General features: G+C 38.9%; 1 protein-coding gene across 3 annotated transcripts in view; it reads right to left on the bottom strand.

Moving 5' to 3' along the window:
- TTC21B (tetratricopeptide repeat domain 21B) overlaps positions 1-13823 on the bottom strand; it is a 72781-nt gene that overhangs the window by 15691 nt on the left and 43267 nt on the right. For all 3 annotated transcript variants that reach the window (XM_044381520.3, XM_026492636.4, XM_057318275.1), the window contains 5 exons: positions 10121-10309; positions 7779-7889; positions 6684-6765; positions 1258-1408; positions 901-1062 (listed from right to left, as the gene is read on the bottom strand). In XM_044381520.3, coding sequence (XP_044237455.2) covers positions 901-1062; positions 1258-1408; positions 6684-6765; positions 7779-7889; positions 10121-10309 — 695 coding nt within the window. The remainder of the gene's footprint in view (positions 1-900; positions 1063-1257; positions 1409-6683; positions 6766-7778; positions 7890-10120; positions 10310-13823) is intronic.

Here is a 13823-nt window from a genome sequence, read left to right on the forward strand (position 1 = left end):
GGACAGCCTATAGTTGCACAACAATACGTTACCTTAACCTTTCTAACACAAACTTACGTTTGCTCTAAAACTTTCAGTGGTCTCTATAATCCGAAGCCTTCAAATCTGTCATTAAAACCTCTTAGCAGTCTGGTTCTAATTTTCTCTCACTCCTCTGTTCATCTTCCCCCGATGGCTTTGCACTGCTAGGATTTCTATGAATTCTTGTAATACTTACTATCCATTCCGCCCATTTCTGTTTTGTCAGAGACTGGTTTCAGATATTGTCTTGCCTCCTAGGTAGATTACATGCTCCTGAAGGCAGAAACTACCTTATATACCTTATACATTTACATCTTCATATACCCCGTCATGCCTTGCCCAATTCAAGAACAGCAACAAACACAGGTTGATAGCAGTAACACCATTTATCCGCAGTGCACTACAGGGGCTACCAGCAAGAGCTTTGCAGTCACACAGAACTCAGTCCACATCTTGCGCCCACCATTTACTACTACATTAGACAGGTTAACTCTGAGCTTAGTTCACAACGCTGTTGCAGGCGGCAAATAAGACAATGCATATGAAGTATGAAGCACAGGGTATGGCATACTACCATTTGCTAAGGGGTTACTATTATTGTGTGGACAGCTTTTGCTAAAGTAATCAAATTCTACAATTTATCTTCTTCTCAACAGAGCGACTAGGGGAGGGTCTTTGTAACATGCTTATTTTGATTTCAGAAAACTCCTAAAAGCATCTAATGCTTGTTTCAGAGAACAGCTATTCGAGCTATGATTTTTTCATCTGACCTTTCATTAGTGCTGTCCTAGAACTGAGCCCTCTTTTAGAAGGTAGCCTTGCTTATCACCCCTAATAAGTGTTTCAAGAAAAGGGATAATTTGTCAAAGGATAACTCACCCCAGGTCTCCATCCAGATTTTCAAATACTTCACCTCCAACAGTTTCGTTATCTGGATTCAGGCAGATTTCTATCATATTATAAAGAGCATTTTGGCCCCAGTCACTGTCTTTCCGAGCTTTATTAAAATGTCGAAGGGCATCATTTGGTTCTCCAGTATACCTTGTTAGATGTTTAAAAAAAATCACTTATTTCAATCGTTGACTACAAACTTTAAGTCATTTATGATCTCTTTGGTAAATAAAATTAACATATCTTAAAATGTAGATCTATCTTAAGACAAAGGAAAGGTTATTCTACTTTATTCACAATGAGAAAAAAAACTATTATGTAGGATTTAGTCACCAATAGATTTACCAAAGATATAGTCCTTTACAGTATTGAAATCCTGGCTCCAATTTTGCTCTGGAGTTACGTTTTTCAGCCATTAAGAAAAATCTTGGAACGTCGTCAAGTTTTCCACATCTTCTCAGGAAATCAATTAAACGAGATAATGTCATGTAATTATCTAGAAACAAAGAATATTTGTGATATAGACATCATATCTCTTGTTTTGACGGTTATAATCCTACTTCATTAAAGTATAGTTTGCTTCAAATGAAGTAGAATTTAAATACAATCAAAAGGAATGCCTTAGGGGTTATAAAGCCCTAAAGAGACTATATGAGCAATTGGATAAGGTTTTGGTTGGTCTGGACAGTGACAGAAGCTAATCTATAAAATACAAGCCAATCTATAAAAATGTACATTTGTTGTAACTTAATTTGCAACTGTTTCTGGGAACGAAATCTAGGAACAGTCTCTGCACTGGTCATCTAAACTCTAACTGTAAAATTCAGGAGGATTGATGAGATTGCACAGGGCCAGTCTATCTCTGACCTCCTTACTGCGGCAAGGAAGGGGATGAGAACAGTACCTTTTGATTAAAACGTCTGGGGTGGGCTATTAGAAATTTTACTCCAGACTTTCCTTAATATGCATATGTGACTAATGTACTAGACGCTAACTTACCATAATTTAACTGTAACAAATTACTCCCAGTGTTTTAATCCTATTTTATCTTCTAAGAAAAAAAAATTAATTTAGTTCTTTGTGGTGTCAGGTATAATTTCCTGGCAGATTCCTAGAAAGCCGCCTTCTCCCAATTCTATCTAGTTCTTTTGCATCCCTAAAATACCAAGTTTTGAGAAAAATTTAATAAATATTTTTAAGACTGTAAAAATAATGCAGAGACACTTTAGAAAATTTGGAAAAACACAGAAAAAGAAAGGTATAAAGAAGAAAAAAAAATCACTCATAGTCCCACCAACTAAAGATGACCACATTTTGGTACTTTTCCTTTCATATATTTATGAGTAAAAAATCATCCTATCAATATTTAAAAACACGTTTCTTTGCTTACATATATATAAAGCTAAAGTCACACTTGGGGTTTTAACTTTGGTTCAACATTGGTACAGTAAACATTTCTCAAATGTCAATAAATGGTCTTCAAAAACATGATTTAAATGGCTGCATAACAGTCTATTATATTGATGGTTCCCATCTTATTTCTCTGTAGTTGTCCTTTGAAGGTATTTGGGCTCTCAAGTTTCAGTTAGCACAGAACTCATAGGAGATTCGCAAAAATCCTCATTATATAAGCTATGCTGATCTTGTTTGTAGGGTTAAAATTCAAACACACAAACAAAAACCTTTTAAGCAATTTATCTTTGATTTTAGGTTCTAAGAAGAGAAAAATATCATACAATCCAGCAAGTCCACTCCTGGGTATATATTCAAAAGAACTGAAAGCAGGGAAATCAAGCAAATATCTGTACATCAGTGTTCACGGTAGCATCACTCACAATAGCCAAAAGTGGAAAGAACCCCTATGTTCGTCATCAGATGAATGGATAAATAAAAATGTGCTGGATATATATATGTACACACACACACACACACACACACTGGAATATTATCTGGCCTTAAAAAGGAAGGAAATTCTGACACATGCTACAACACAGATGAACCTTGAAAACATTATACTAAGTGCAATAAGCCAGGCGCAAAAGGACAAATACCATGTGGTTCCACTTTATATAAAGTATTCATAGCAGTCAAATTCATAGAGAGGTAGAATGGTGGTTGCCAGGGGATGCGGAGAGGAGAGCATGGGGAGTCAGTGTTTAATGGGTACAGAATTTTAGTGAGGAATGATGAAAAAGTTCTGAAGATTAATGGTGATGATTACAAAATACTTTGTATCCTTAATCCTTTGTATACTTAATATCCTTGAACTGTACATTTAAAAATGGCTAAAATGGTAAATTTTATGTTATGCACTTCATATTATTGTAATAAAAAATATTTTAAAAAGAACCTCTGTAGGCTCTGTATCTATCTACTCTATTGTATGATGTCAAGATAATCCAGTTTATGATGACAACATCATCATTTGCCTTCCTTGGCCTATAATCTTGGGTCTCAAGATTTTGTTCTTCCTGCCATTTGGCATCACAAAAAGCAGAGCATGGTAAGACGATAGCTTCAGAAAAAGAGGATTCGAGTATCGGTCTTGTCTTTTAGCTATGCAAATTCAAGCAAATTATTCAAATTTTCTGAGTCAAGAATTACTTATTTTCTTAAAATAGGATTATAATATTGACCCTCAAAATGTCATTGAGACCAAATTAAATAAGGTCATGAAAGAGCTTTAAAAATACAATGGTCTTGGGTTGCCTGGGTGGCTCAGTTGTTAAGCATCTGCCTTTGGCTCAGGGAGTGATCCTGGGGTCCTGGGATTGAGTCCCGCATCGGACTCCCTGCTCCGCTGGGAGCCTGCTTCTTCCTCTCCCACTCCCCCTCCTTGTGTTCCCTCTCTCGCTGGCTGTCTCTCTCTCTCTGTCAAATAAATAAATAAAATCTTTAAAAAAAAATACAATGGTCTTTGGGAATATTTACAACTCTAAAAGTCTTGATAGGAACTAGGGACAACTACCTGTGATAAAGTCACAGAATCTAGAAGCTGTATTGGATTACGCAGGACATAAAGGTTAAAATTTCTGGCCAAAGTTTTTTTGTATGATATTGCTAATATTATCTAAAGTTAACTGTGGGAGGCCAGGTGATAATTATCACCTTCTAATATTACTGAAATGTATTATTAGTTCAAATTATAATTACCACTGATAGATTAAATTACATTAACTTGTCTCTTGGTTAACCATGAAATTTGACAGCAGGCAAATTTCTGTACTTAAGGAACCCATTGAAAAGTGAAATGTATTACATTCTAAAAAACCTTAGCCCGTACTTATTGATGGATAGTGAGAAAATATGAAAATAATTACAGCGTGATGTCACATGGCATGAATGAAGTGCTATGAATTACAATGCACAGATTCCTCACTTTGCCTGGAGGCAGGAGGTTTCACACAGAATCAGACTCATGGGCAGCCTGAACGCTAAGAGGAGGACCTTGCCAGACAGACACAGACATTGCAAGAGGCCGACCGTGCCTGCAGAGAGAGAGCAGTGGAGCACGGGGAGTGCTAAGTCCACGGTTGCTAGATATTAAGGTGGAGGACAAGGGCTAAGAAATACAGATGGACCAATAATTTAGGGCCATCTTATTATCAAAACAATGCTAGGATTTTAGACTCTACCCTGGAGAGCCACCCTAAATTCTTAAGCAAAGGAATAGCTTCTGATCTATGAAAGTAGTATGACAGTCCTATAAAGGTGTGGAGCAGCAAGAGCCAAGAGGCTGGAAGGTGAGCGGGGAAACTGCACTGTCCGGGGCCAGAGGGGGCAAAGGCCCTAATTCGAGCAGGGGGCTAGGACAGGGCAGACTGCATGGGACAGCAGGCTCTTCAGCACACAGAACTGATGGGGCTTGTTCAGCAGTTAATGTCGCGGGGGGGGGGGGGGCAGGATGATGTGGAGATTTTGAGAGAGAAGTGTCACCTGTCAAGAGAAGAGTAATTCTATCTATAAGAAGGATTCTCTACTAGCTAGGTTAGGTCAAATTAGACAGTACATTTCTGAGGTAAGCTAAAATACAGCATTAACTTAAGGTATAGCACGTGCTGCTAAGGCTGACCCACAACTCATGCAGAAAGTAGAGATACGCAATTCTGAGAAAACAGACCTGCGAATGGAGTCCTTTTAGGAATAAAGCAAAGAATACATAAAATATGACAAAGACAATAACAATTTTCTTAACATTTTGTATTTTTAAATGACCACGTATTTGAGTCATTCATTGATCCATTCAACCAATAAACATTTCTTCTGCACCATCTCCTTCCAGCTGGAACCATTTCTAAACTGTCTAGAGGCCAGGAAGAGAAAGCGCGTGCAGTATGAGAACGGAGCAGTGATAATCAACGTGAGACGCTGGCGGACGGCTGAGCCCAGGTGGCAGCAGCACAGCAGGTGAAAGGTGACGGGATTCCAGACAGACCTTGAAGGGAGAGCCAGCAGGGATCTGCTGACAGGTGGGATGTGGTAGAGAGAAAGATGAGCCAAAGGTCACTGTAAGAGCTGGGGCTGCTAACTGGGAAATGGTAATGCTATTTACTGAGGAGAGAAACGGAGGAGGAGCGGATTTGAAGGGAGGGAAAGATCAACCGTTCTCCGTGGACATGTTAAGCTGGAGATGCTCTGCGACAGCTGAGTGGGAAGAGAAACAGACGGTGGTGCGTGTGAGGCAGCACTGGAGATGCACGTCTGCAAGACACCAGCACACACATAGGACATAAAGCCATGGGCTTGGATGAAGTCACCCAGTGGGCTGAGTGTATAAAAAAAGAGAAAAAGTTCAAGAGCCAAGGTCTAGAACATTCTGAGATTTACAGGTCATAAAGAGAAAACAGATCGAACAAAGGAGGGGACAGCAGAAAGAAGAAAACCCAGGTAAGCCTAGCACCCCAGCAGGGAAGTGGAGACAGTCCCTCGCGAGGGCAGGGAGAAGCTGTGCAGAGCACGACGGCAGGCAGCGCATGCGAGGAGCTGAGAAATGAACGCGGACCCGTGGACCCGCAGCTGGGAAGTGGCCGGCCGCCCTGCAGGAGCCGCTTCCCTGGACTGCAGGAGCGGGGCAGACAAAGGGGACGCCGCTCAGCTGGAAACTGCTTCGAGGCAATTCGCCAGAAAGGGAAACAGAAGAATGGAGCAATCATTGGAAGGAGAGTTAAGAATCGGTTTTTATTTATTCATACATTTAGCAAGGGCTATCACAGCATGTTTGTACGCAGACAGGGAAAACAATGGTGGTGCAGGAGATAGAGAAGTCAGGAGGAAAGTGCTCAAGGAGGTGAGGGGTGGTGTCCCGGGCCCACAGGGAGACAGTGGCTGCAGGGTGGGATGGCAGAGCTGGGGAGGAAGATGGCTGGGAGCAGGCAGACTTGGTGACAGGTGAATGGAGACGTTCTCTTTCAGTTGCTCATATTTTCCTACTCAAGTAGGAGGCAACATTTTCAGCTGAAGACAAGGAAGGGGCAAAGGGGACTGGAGGTTTGAGGAGGGAGGAGAAAGCGTAAAAAGTAGTTGGAGTGAGTGAAATCATTAGAGAAATACAGCAGGATGGCCAGGCAGCACCTGAGGGCCCACTGGGGTCTGTGGTCATCATTCAAAGCGAGGCCAATCCATGGTGTTGCATTTTCCTTATAGCTATTTCTGCTGCTCAGGGGTAAGTGTGGAATAAGTAGATAGCAGAATTCAACCGCGGCTCCCATAACAGCCAAAAAGAGGAAAAAGAAGTCATTGTGTTAGAAAAAACATAATCCGTGGATATTTACCTGGTTTGCGTTCTAAAAGCTGCTGTAAATGGAACACTGCTTGTTCATAGTCCTGTTTTCTGAACATGAGATCTGCCATCATCTATAAAGGTAAAAGTTGGTTCTAAAAATATTGCCATATGTTTTAAGAAAGCACATCTTTACAATCAAATAGATTTAGGGCTATGCAAACACATGAAAAACACAAAGAGGGCAAAGATTATAAAAAAGAGCCATTTAAAATTCAAGTATACCTTAAGCAAATTAGCACTGATATCAGCCTAACAGAATATAATTAAGGATGTGAAACAGATCGCCCTATTCGCAAAACTTTATTTTTAGCAAAAAATATGTTTCAAGTGGTTATTTTAAAAACAGAAATTTGAAGGGAATTGCACGCTCTATGTGTTATCATAGAAAAAATGCCTCCCTGGACTTGGCTAAAATGATGAGAAGATTTTAAAAAAACCAAAACACTCTTAAGCCCTAAATATTTCAAAGGAATTTAAAATGAGCAAGATCTACTGAGCTTTTCTTATTGTGTGTTTTAAAAGGGATACGTTTTATTTTTCCTTTTAGTTACAATAATAACTTTCAGTGAACCTCACGCACTGTCATCTACGTAGCTGTTCGCAAGCTAATACCTCAACCCGGGCAAAAACGAGAAAGCAAAGCAGACTCGGAAACACACCATCTTAGAATGATATACGAAGTTTTTTTCTATAACTCCAAAAGTCCCACAGAAACTTTTAAATGAGTTCAGCGTGTCTGGGTAAGTACTTAAAACTCAGTCTTTAGCAAATTATAGCTTTTATCACATGAACTCCTCCTGACCAAGTACCCTCTTAGGCATAAAGATAAACCAGCTAGGCCCGAAAGGGCAAGTAAAGGCCAGATCTAGGTCTACCATTCTTATAAAACAAAAAGACTCTTGGTCTTTATTGCTAGAATATACTAATAATGTCAAAAGTACTATTTTTTTCCAAAAGCCAACACGAGCTAGGTCTCCCACGTACTAGTTTTATCGGGTAAAATTTGAAACTTCCCCATGGACTATCAAACACATTGGAATATCAAACACAGTGCCGTAAAGGCACGGCGGTGTTGTGGACTCACCATGGTGGCAGCTTCATTGTCCTGGTCACTCTGGAGAAGCATAGCACAGTGCCGCAGGCAGGCATCGGGCTCATCCTGCGCCAGGTATAATCGCGCCAGCTCCAACATTATCTACAGAAAAAGCGCAAGATCAGTCTGAAACTGCTTGGAATAAAACATGAGTAAGGAAAATGTCTGGACACAGATTATGCCATTGACCAAAAGTGAGTGCAATAAAAATGCCAAGCATGAGAGGCAGGAACACTATAGGCAAGTGTTTTATGCTGGAAAAAAAGGGAAAAACGGTGGTAACTCACTTGAAAGGGGGAGAGACACAAAGCATTGTGAAAAGAACACTGGTCTTAAATCAGAGTTTAGATTCTAGTCCGGGCTTCTCCACAATGGGCCCAAGTCCCTGTTACCTCTCTACACCTGTTCTCGCATTTGAAAAATAAAAAGCTTGAGGCAGATATTCTAAGGTGTGCTTCAGATCTAAAACCATGTTTCCAACTACCTTAGCCACCACTAAACAAGGTACCTGTTTGGTTATGCCTTAAAGGTTATTTTTGCCTTACATCTGAGTTGTATTCATTTTAAAATATTCAATTTAAAACCTTAAATTCTTTTTTTTTTTTTAGGTATTCAATCAGAAATACTTCCATTTTTTTAAACTACCCATGCTTTTTTTAAATAATATTTTTTATTATATTATGTTCGTCACCATACAGTACATCCCTAGTTTTTGATGTAAAGTTCCATGATTCATCACTTGCATATAACACCCAGTGCACCATGCAATATGTGCCCTCCTTAATATCCATCACCAGCCTATCCCATTCCCCCACTCACCTGAAGCCCCCAGTTTGTTTCCCAGAGTCCATAGTCCCTCATGGTTCATTCCCCCTTGTGTTTACCCCCCCTTCTTTCCTTTCTTCTCCCACTGATCTTCCCACCCCTTATGTTCCATAAATGAGTGAAACCATATGATAATTGTCCTTCTCTGCTTGACTTATTTCGCTTAGCATTATCTCCTCCAGTCCCATCCATGTTGCAGCAAATGCTGAGAAATCATTCTTTTTGATGGCTGAGTAATATTCCATTGTATATACGGACCACAGCTTCTTAATCCAGTCATCTGTTGAAGGGCATCTCGGCTCCTTCCACGATTTAGCTATTGTGGACAATGCTGCTATGAACACTGGGGTGCCTTAAATTCTAACATATGGCTGTCTTTTGTTCTACATCATGAAATAAGTCAGTCAGAGAAAGACAAATACCGTATGATTTCACTCATACGTGGAATTTAAGAAACAAAACAAAAAAGCAAAGGAAAAAAAGAAGAGAGAGAGGCAAACCAAGAAAGACTCTTAACCACTGAGAACACACTGATGGTTACCAGATGGGAGGTGGGGTGGGGGGATGGGTTAAACAGGTGATGGGGACTAGGGAGGGCACTTGTGATGAGCACCGGGTGATGTATGGAAATGTTGAATCACTATATTGTAAACCTATAACTAATATTACCCAGTATGTTAACTAACTGGAATTTAAATTAAGAAAAAAAGTATTTCGCCATATATAAGTTTATTTAAAAAATCAGTCATCTATCAAGATCTGAGAGAGTAATAGGATTTTAGTTTACATAACCAGAGGACATAAAGAAGTCTTGTTTTTTTTTTTTTTTTTTTTTTTAAGATTTTATTTATTTATTTGACAGAGATAGAGACAGCCAGCGAGAGAGGGAACACAAGCAGGAGGAGCGGGAGAGGAAGAAGCAGGCTCATAGCGGAGGAGCCTGATGTGGGGCTCGATCCCAGAACGCCGGGATCACGCCCTGAGCCGAAGGCAGATGCTTAACTGCTGTGCCACCCAGGCGCCCCCATAAAGAAGTCTTCTATACCAGTATTATCCTTACGTTTATTCTCATGCTGAGCCACCTGAGGTAAGAGATCCAATCTAGTCACTTTTTTTGCCCATCCAGCACCAAACAGCAGTTGAAACACAGGGGTACACAACAGCAGTTTAGTCAACTGAACTGAATCGTCTAGATCCAGATATTCAAGATTGAGAAATTGTTTTAAAGTGATTATTAAAACACAGAGTAACATCAACAAAACCAAAGAGCTTACAGATTTACTTTACATCACTTGTTCCATAATAATTTTTAAACTCTAACATTATTAATTTAAGGCATCATATAAGTATTTCAAAGAATTTCTAGAAACGGTATTTATTTTTTGGCTTGTATTTTTATTACATTTCTTTTTTTACAAATCAGCTGGTAAGAATTTTACATTTGGGGCAACAATGTAACAGATGACATCTGGAATAAAAGGTGGTGAAAATTTTATAAAGGTACTGACCTTATTATCTGTTTCACAATGAACAAGAGCCTCTCTATAAAACTTAATTGCCTTTTCATAGTCTCGCTGAGCAACAGAGTGTTTTGCAATCCCTGCACAAATTTCAGCCGCCAAGTGCTTCTGGGCAGGAGCTGCGTCTGGCTGTTCCATCTGAACGCGCTTTAGTACCCGAGCTTGTAACTCTCGAGCCTAGGAAAAAAATAAGGATAAAAAGGAATTTAAAAAAGAAAGAGAAAATAAACAATTCTCAATAACTCACACACAGCATAATTGTACAGAAGATCTATTTAAGCATTATTGGCCCTCAATCTAACAAAGTCTGATCCGAAGAAAATGTCTTAATTGCGGTCTTACACATGCGCTTGTTTGCAAATGTGCCAGCGTGCACGTAGCTTTCCAACCGAACTATAAGAAAATTACTGAGTCTTTTCCCACTGTTGCAAGGATTATGTACAGAAAGCTCACGAAGGAGGAAATTTAACCATGAAACATATTTGAAAAAGAATCCAGATGCTGTAATTAAATAAGTGGAAATGTAAAATGTTTATTAAATTAATAAATTAGAATCTAAAAATCATTAAATCAAATATTGGCAGGTTTCAGAGGGCAAGTACACCAAATATTGCTGATGGCATACGAATGAGTCCAATCTTTCTGGAGAGTACCCTCCAGAAAAAAAACATGCTAACTTGATAAAACTAACCAGACTATTGCACTTAGTAGTTCCACTTTTAGGAAGGTATTATGGATATTACTTAGAAGAAAAAAGGAAACATGTTGTCTATTTTAAGGAAAAAACAATCTCTGTTATTTGCTGTAAGAAGAAGAAAAGAAATAACAACAAAAACCCAGAAATCTGAAAGCCACTCAAATGTCTACGGACAGGGAAATGACTAATCAAATTGACGGTGTGTATATGAGGTCCGATGCTACGCACAGATACCCAGGAAAGAGGCAGGGCTCTCCCTCCAGGTAAGAATGTAGAGTACGCTGCTAAACGGGAAGAGTGTCAGCCTTTTCACCTACACGTTTGATTTCTGAGACACTGAGACCTTCCTTTTGTAAGTGACAGAGAAATCCTATGTTTTAGGCCTTCACAATACAATTTAACTTTGGGCTATAGATAAGCATCCACTAATGCATTCATGCATTCATTTAACAAAGAGTAATGCCCACCATCTGCCACGCATTCTGCTACACACAGGGAGCCCTTCTGGGGACTCCTGTCAAAATGCTGGTTGACAACTGGTATTTGATGAAGATGGTCTAAAGCTGAGTATTCTTTAGAACCACGGGTCATAAAATTAATTTAAGGCATCATAATAAGCATTCTTTTGGAAATGAAAGAGGAAAGATTAGAAAATAATGGTGTATGTAGCATGTGGTAAAGGTTAATACTGTTTCATGAAACTTTTATTTTGGTTATATTAATGTGTCTTTATTTAAATACAGAGATATGTGTACATTTGCGTATTTCATGTTTTTTTATTTATGTAAATATTGGTGTGCATGGTTTTGCACACAGGTGCACACACACTCATAGACAAAAAACTCTGAAACAACTGGTCTAAATAGCGTGATAGTAGCTTTCCGTTTCACAGTACCTTTTATACGTGTTGTGCCACCTTAATTATTAATTCTGCCTTCTTCCCTTTCAAAAGTATTTTGACTTGAATGATAAATTCTACGGCCACCCTAGATCTAAAAGATATACAATTCATTCTCCGGATAGTCTAATTTTTATCTCTGCATCAACTAAATCTCTACAAAATCAGATAAGACCTCATTAGCTTAACTTCCTAGAGAAACACATTTATAAGTTAGATTTTGTGATGCTTTGCATTTTTTCTTTTTTAAAAAAAGATTTTATTTATTTGAAAGGGATAGAGAAAGAGAGAGCAAGCATGAGTTGGGGGAGAAGCAGAGGGAGAAGGAAGCTCCCACTGAGCAGGGAGCCCAATGTGGGGCTCAATCCCATGACCGAGACCATGACTCGAGCTAAAGGCAGACGCTTAACCGACTGAGCCACCCAGGCGCCCCTATGCTTTGCATTTTCTTAAAGGTAAATAATCAGAGCAGATTTTTTGAGCAAAAATTCTTTGCATTTCTTATTAAAGGCATTTCATAAAAGAATGCTCAATTATTATAAGTACATACAATGATCATTACAAAACATTTTCACACAGAATAAAATTTTCTTAAAGAATTGATACCATTGCCTATGTTTTTCCTTGGATTCCAGAAAGATCAGAACTAAATTTAATTATCTGTTACAAAACTATGTTAACGTTGATTGTCAATGCATTTACTTTTCTCTCCCCCTTATTTTGTAAATTCCTTAAAATCCTTGGGTAAAATGAAGTGTAAGCATCTTACTCCATAGACTTCTTAATTTTTCCTTTCTATTTCAATAGTTTTATTGTATACATATCTTACAGAAGATCACACTGAAATAAAATATACCAATAAAATCAGAATATCAGGGGTGCCTGGGTGGCTCAGTCAGTTAAGCATCTGCCCTCGGCTCTGGTCATGATCCCAGGGTCCTGGGATCGAGTCCTGCATCCTGCCCTCTGCTCAGCAGGAAGCCTGATTCTCCCTCTGCCTACCTACCACTCTGCCTACTTGTGCGCTCTCTTTCTTTCTCTCTCTCACTGTGTAAAATAAATTTAAAAATTTTTAAATATTTTTATTTATTTTTGTGAGAGAGAGAATGGGGGGAGGGCAGAGAGAGAAGCAGGCTCCCCAATGAGCAGGGAGTCCGATTTGGGACTCGATCCCAGGACCCTGGGATCATGACCTGAGCTGAAGGCAGATGCTTCACCAACTGAGCCACTCAGACGCCCCATAAATAAAATCTTTTAAAAAAAAATCAGAATATCACATTACTTTTTATATGATGAATTATAAGTGACAGAGAAATCCTATATTTTAGGCCTTCACAAAATTTAACTTTGAGTTATAGATAAACATCCACTAATGCATTCATGCATTTATTTAACAAAGAGTAAACGGATCTATACAGACATAATGGAAAAATCCACACAAATGAATGTTAAGCGAAAGAAGCAAAAATAATCTGTTCATATTATTTAGAACTATATAAAGTTAGAAAGTCATAAAATTGTTAGTGTTTTATGGTATATGGGTTGTTTATATCTGATTTATTTATATTTTATTTTCACAGAAAAGATAGTTAATTTAATATGTCAAAAAGTGATTTTTTTCCCTGTAATTTTTCCTGCAATTAAAAAATTAAAATAATGTATGGTTTCCTTTCAGTCATTCAACTAAAATTTCAAGCACCTATAATGGTGGACAGATTTTAAGATGACTCCCATGATCCTCACCTCTTGGTCTTCACTCCCTTGTATAATCACCCCTCTTTGCGTGAGGTGCGACCTATAACTTGCTTGTAACCAATAGAATATGGCAAATATGATGGAATGTCACTCCCAAGATTACATCACGTGAGACTGTCTTGTTAGCAGACTCATTCTACAGCCTTTCTCCCTTGCTGGCTTTGAAGAACTAAGTAGTCATATTAGCTGGACTACCAAGCAAGGCGCTAGCGAACCTCTAGGGTGTGAGAACCTCTAGGATCTGCAACAAGAAGCAAACAAGAAGCTGGAGCCCTAAGTCTTACAGCCTTGAGGAAATGAATTCTGCTAATAACCTATGTAATCTTGGAAGTAGATCCTCT

Source organism: Ursus arctos, unplaced genomic scaffold (assembly GCF_023065955.2).
Source record: "Ursus arctos isolate Adak ecotype North America unplaced genomic scaffold, UrsArc2.0 scaffold_1, whole genome shotgun sequence".
Classification (NCBI taxonomy): Eukaryota; Metazoa; Chordata; class Mammalia; order Carnivora; family Ursidae; genus Ursus; species Ursus arctos.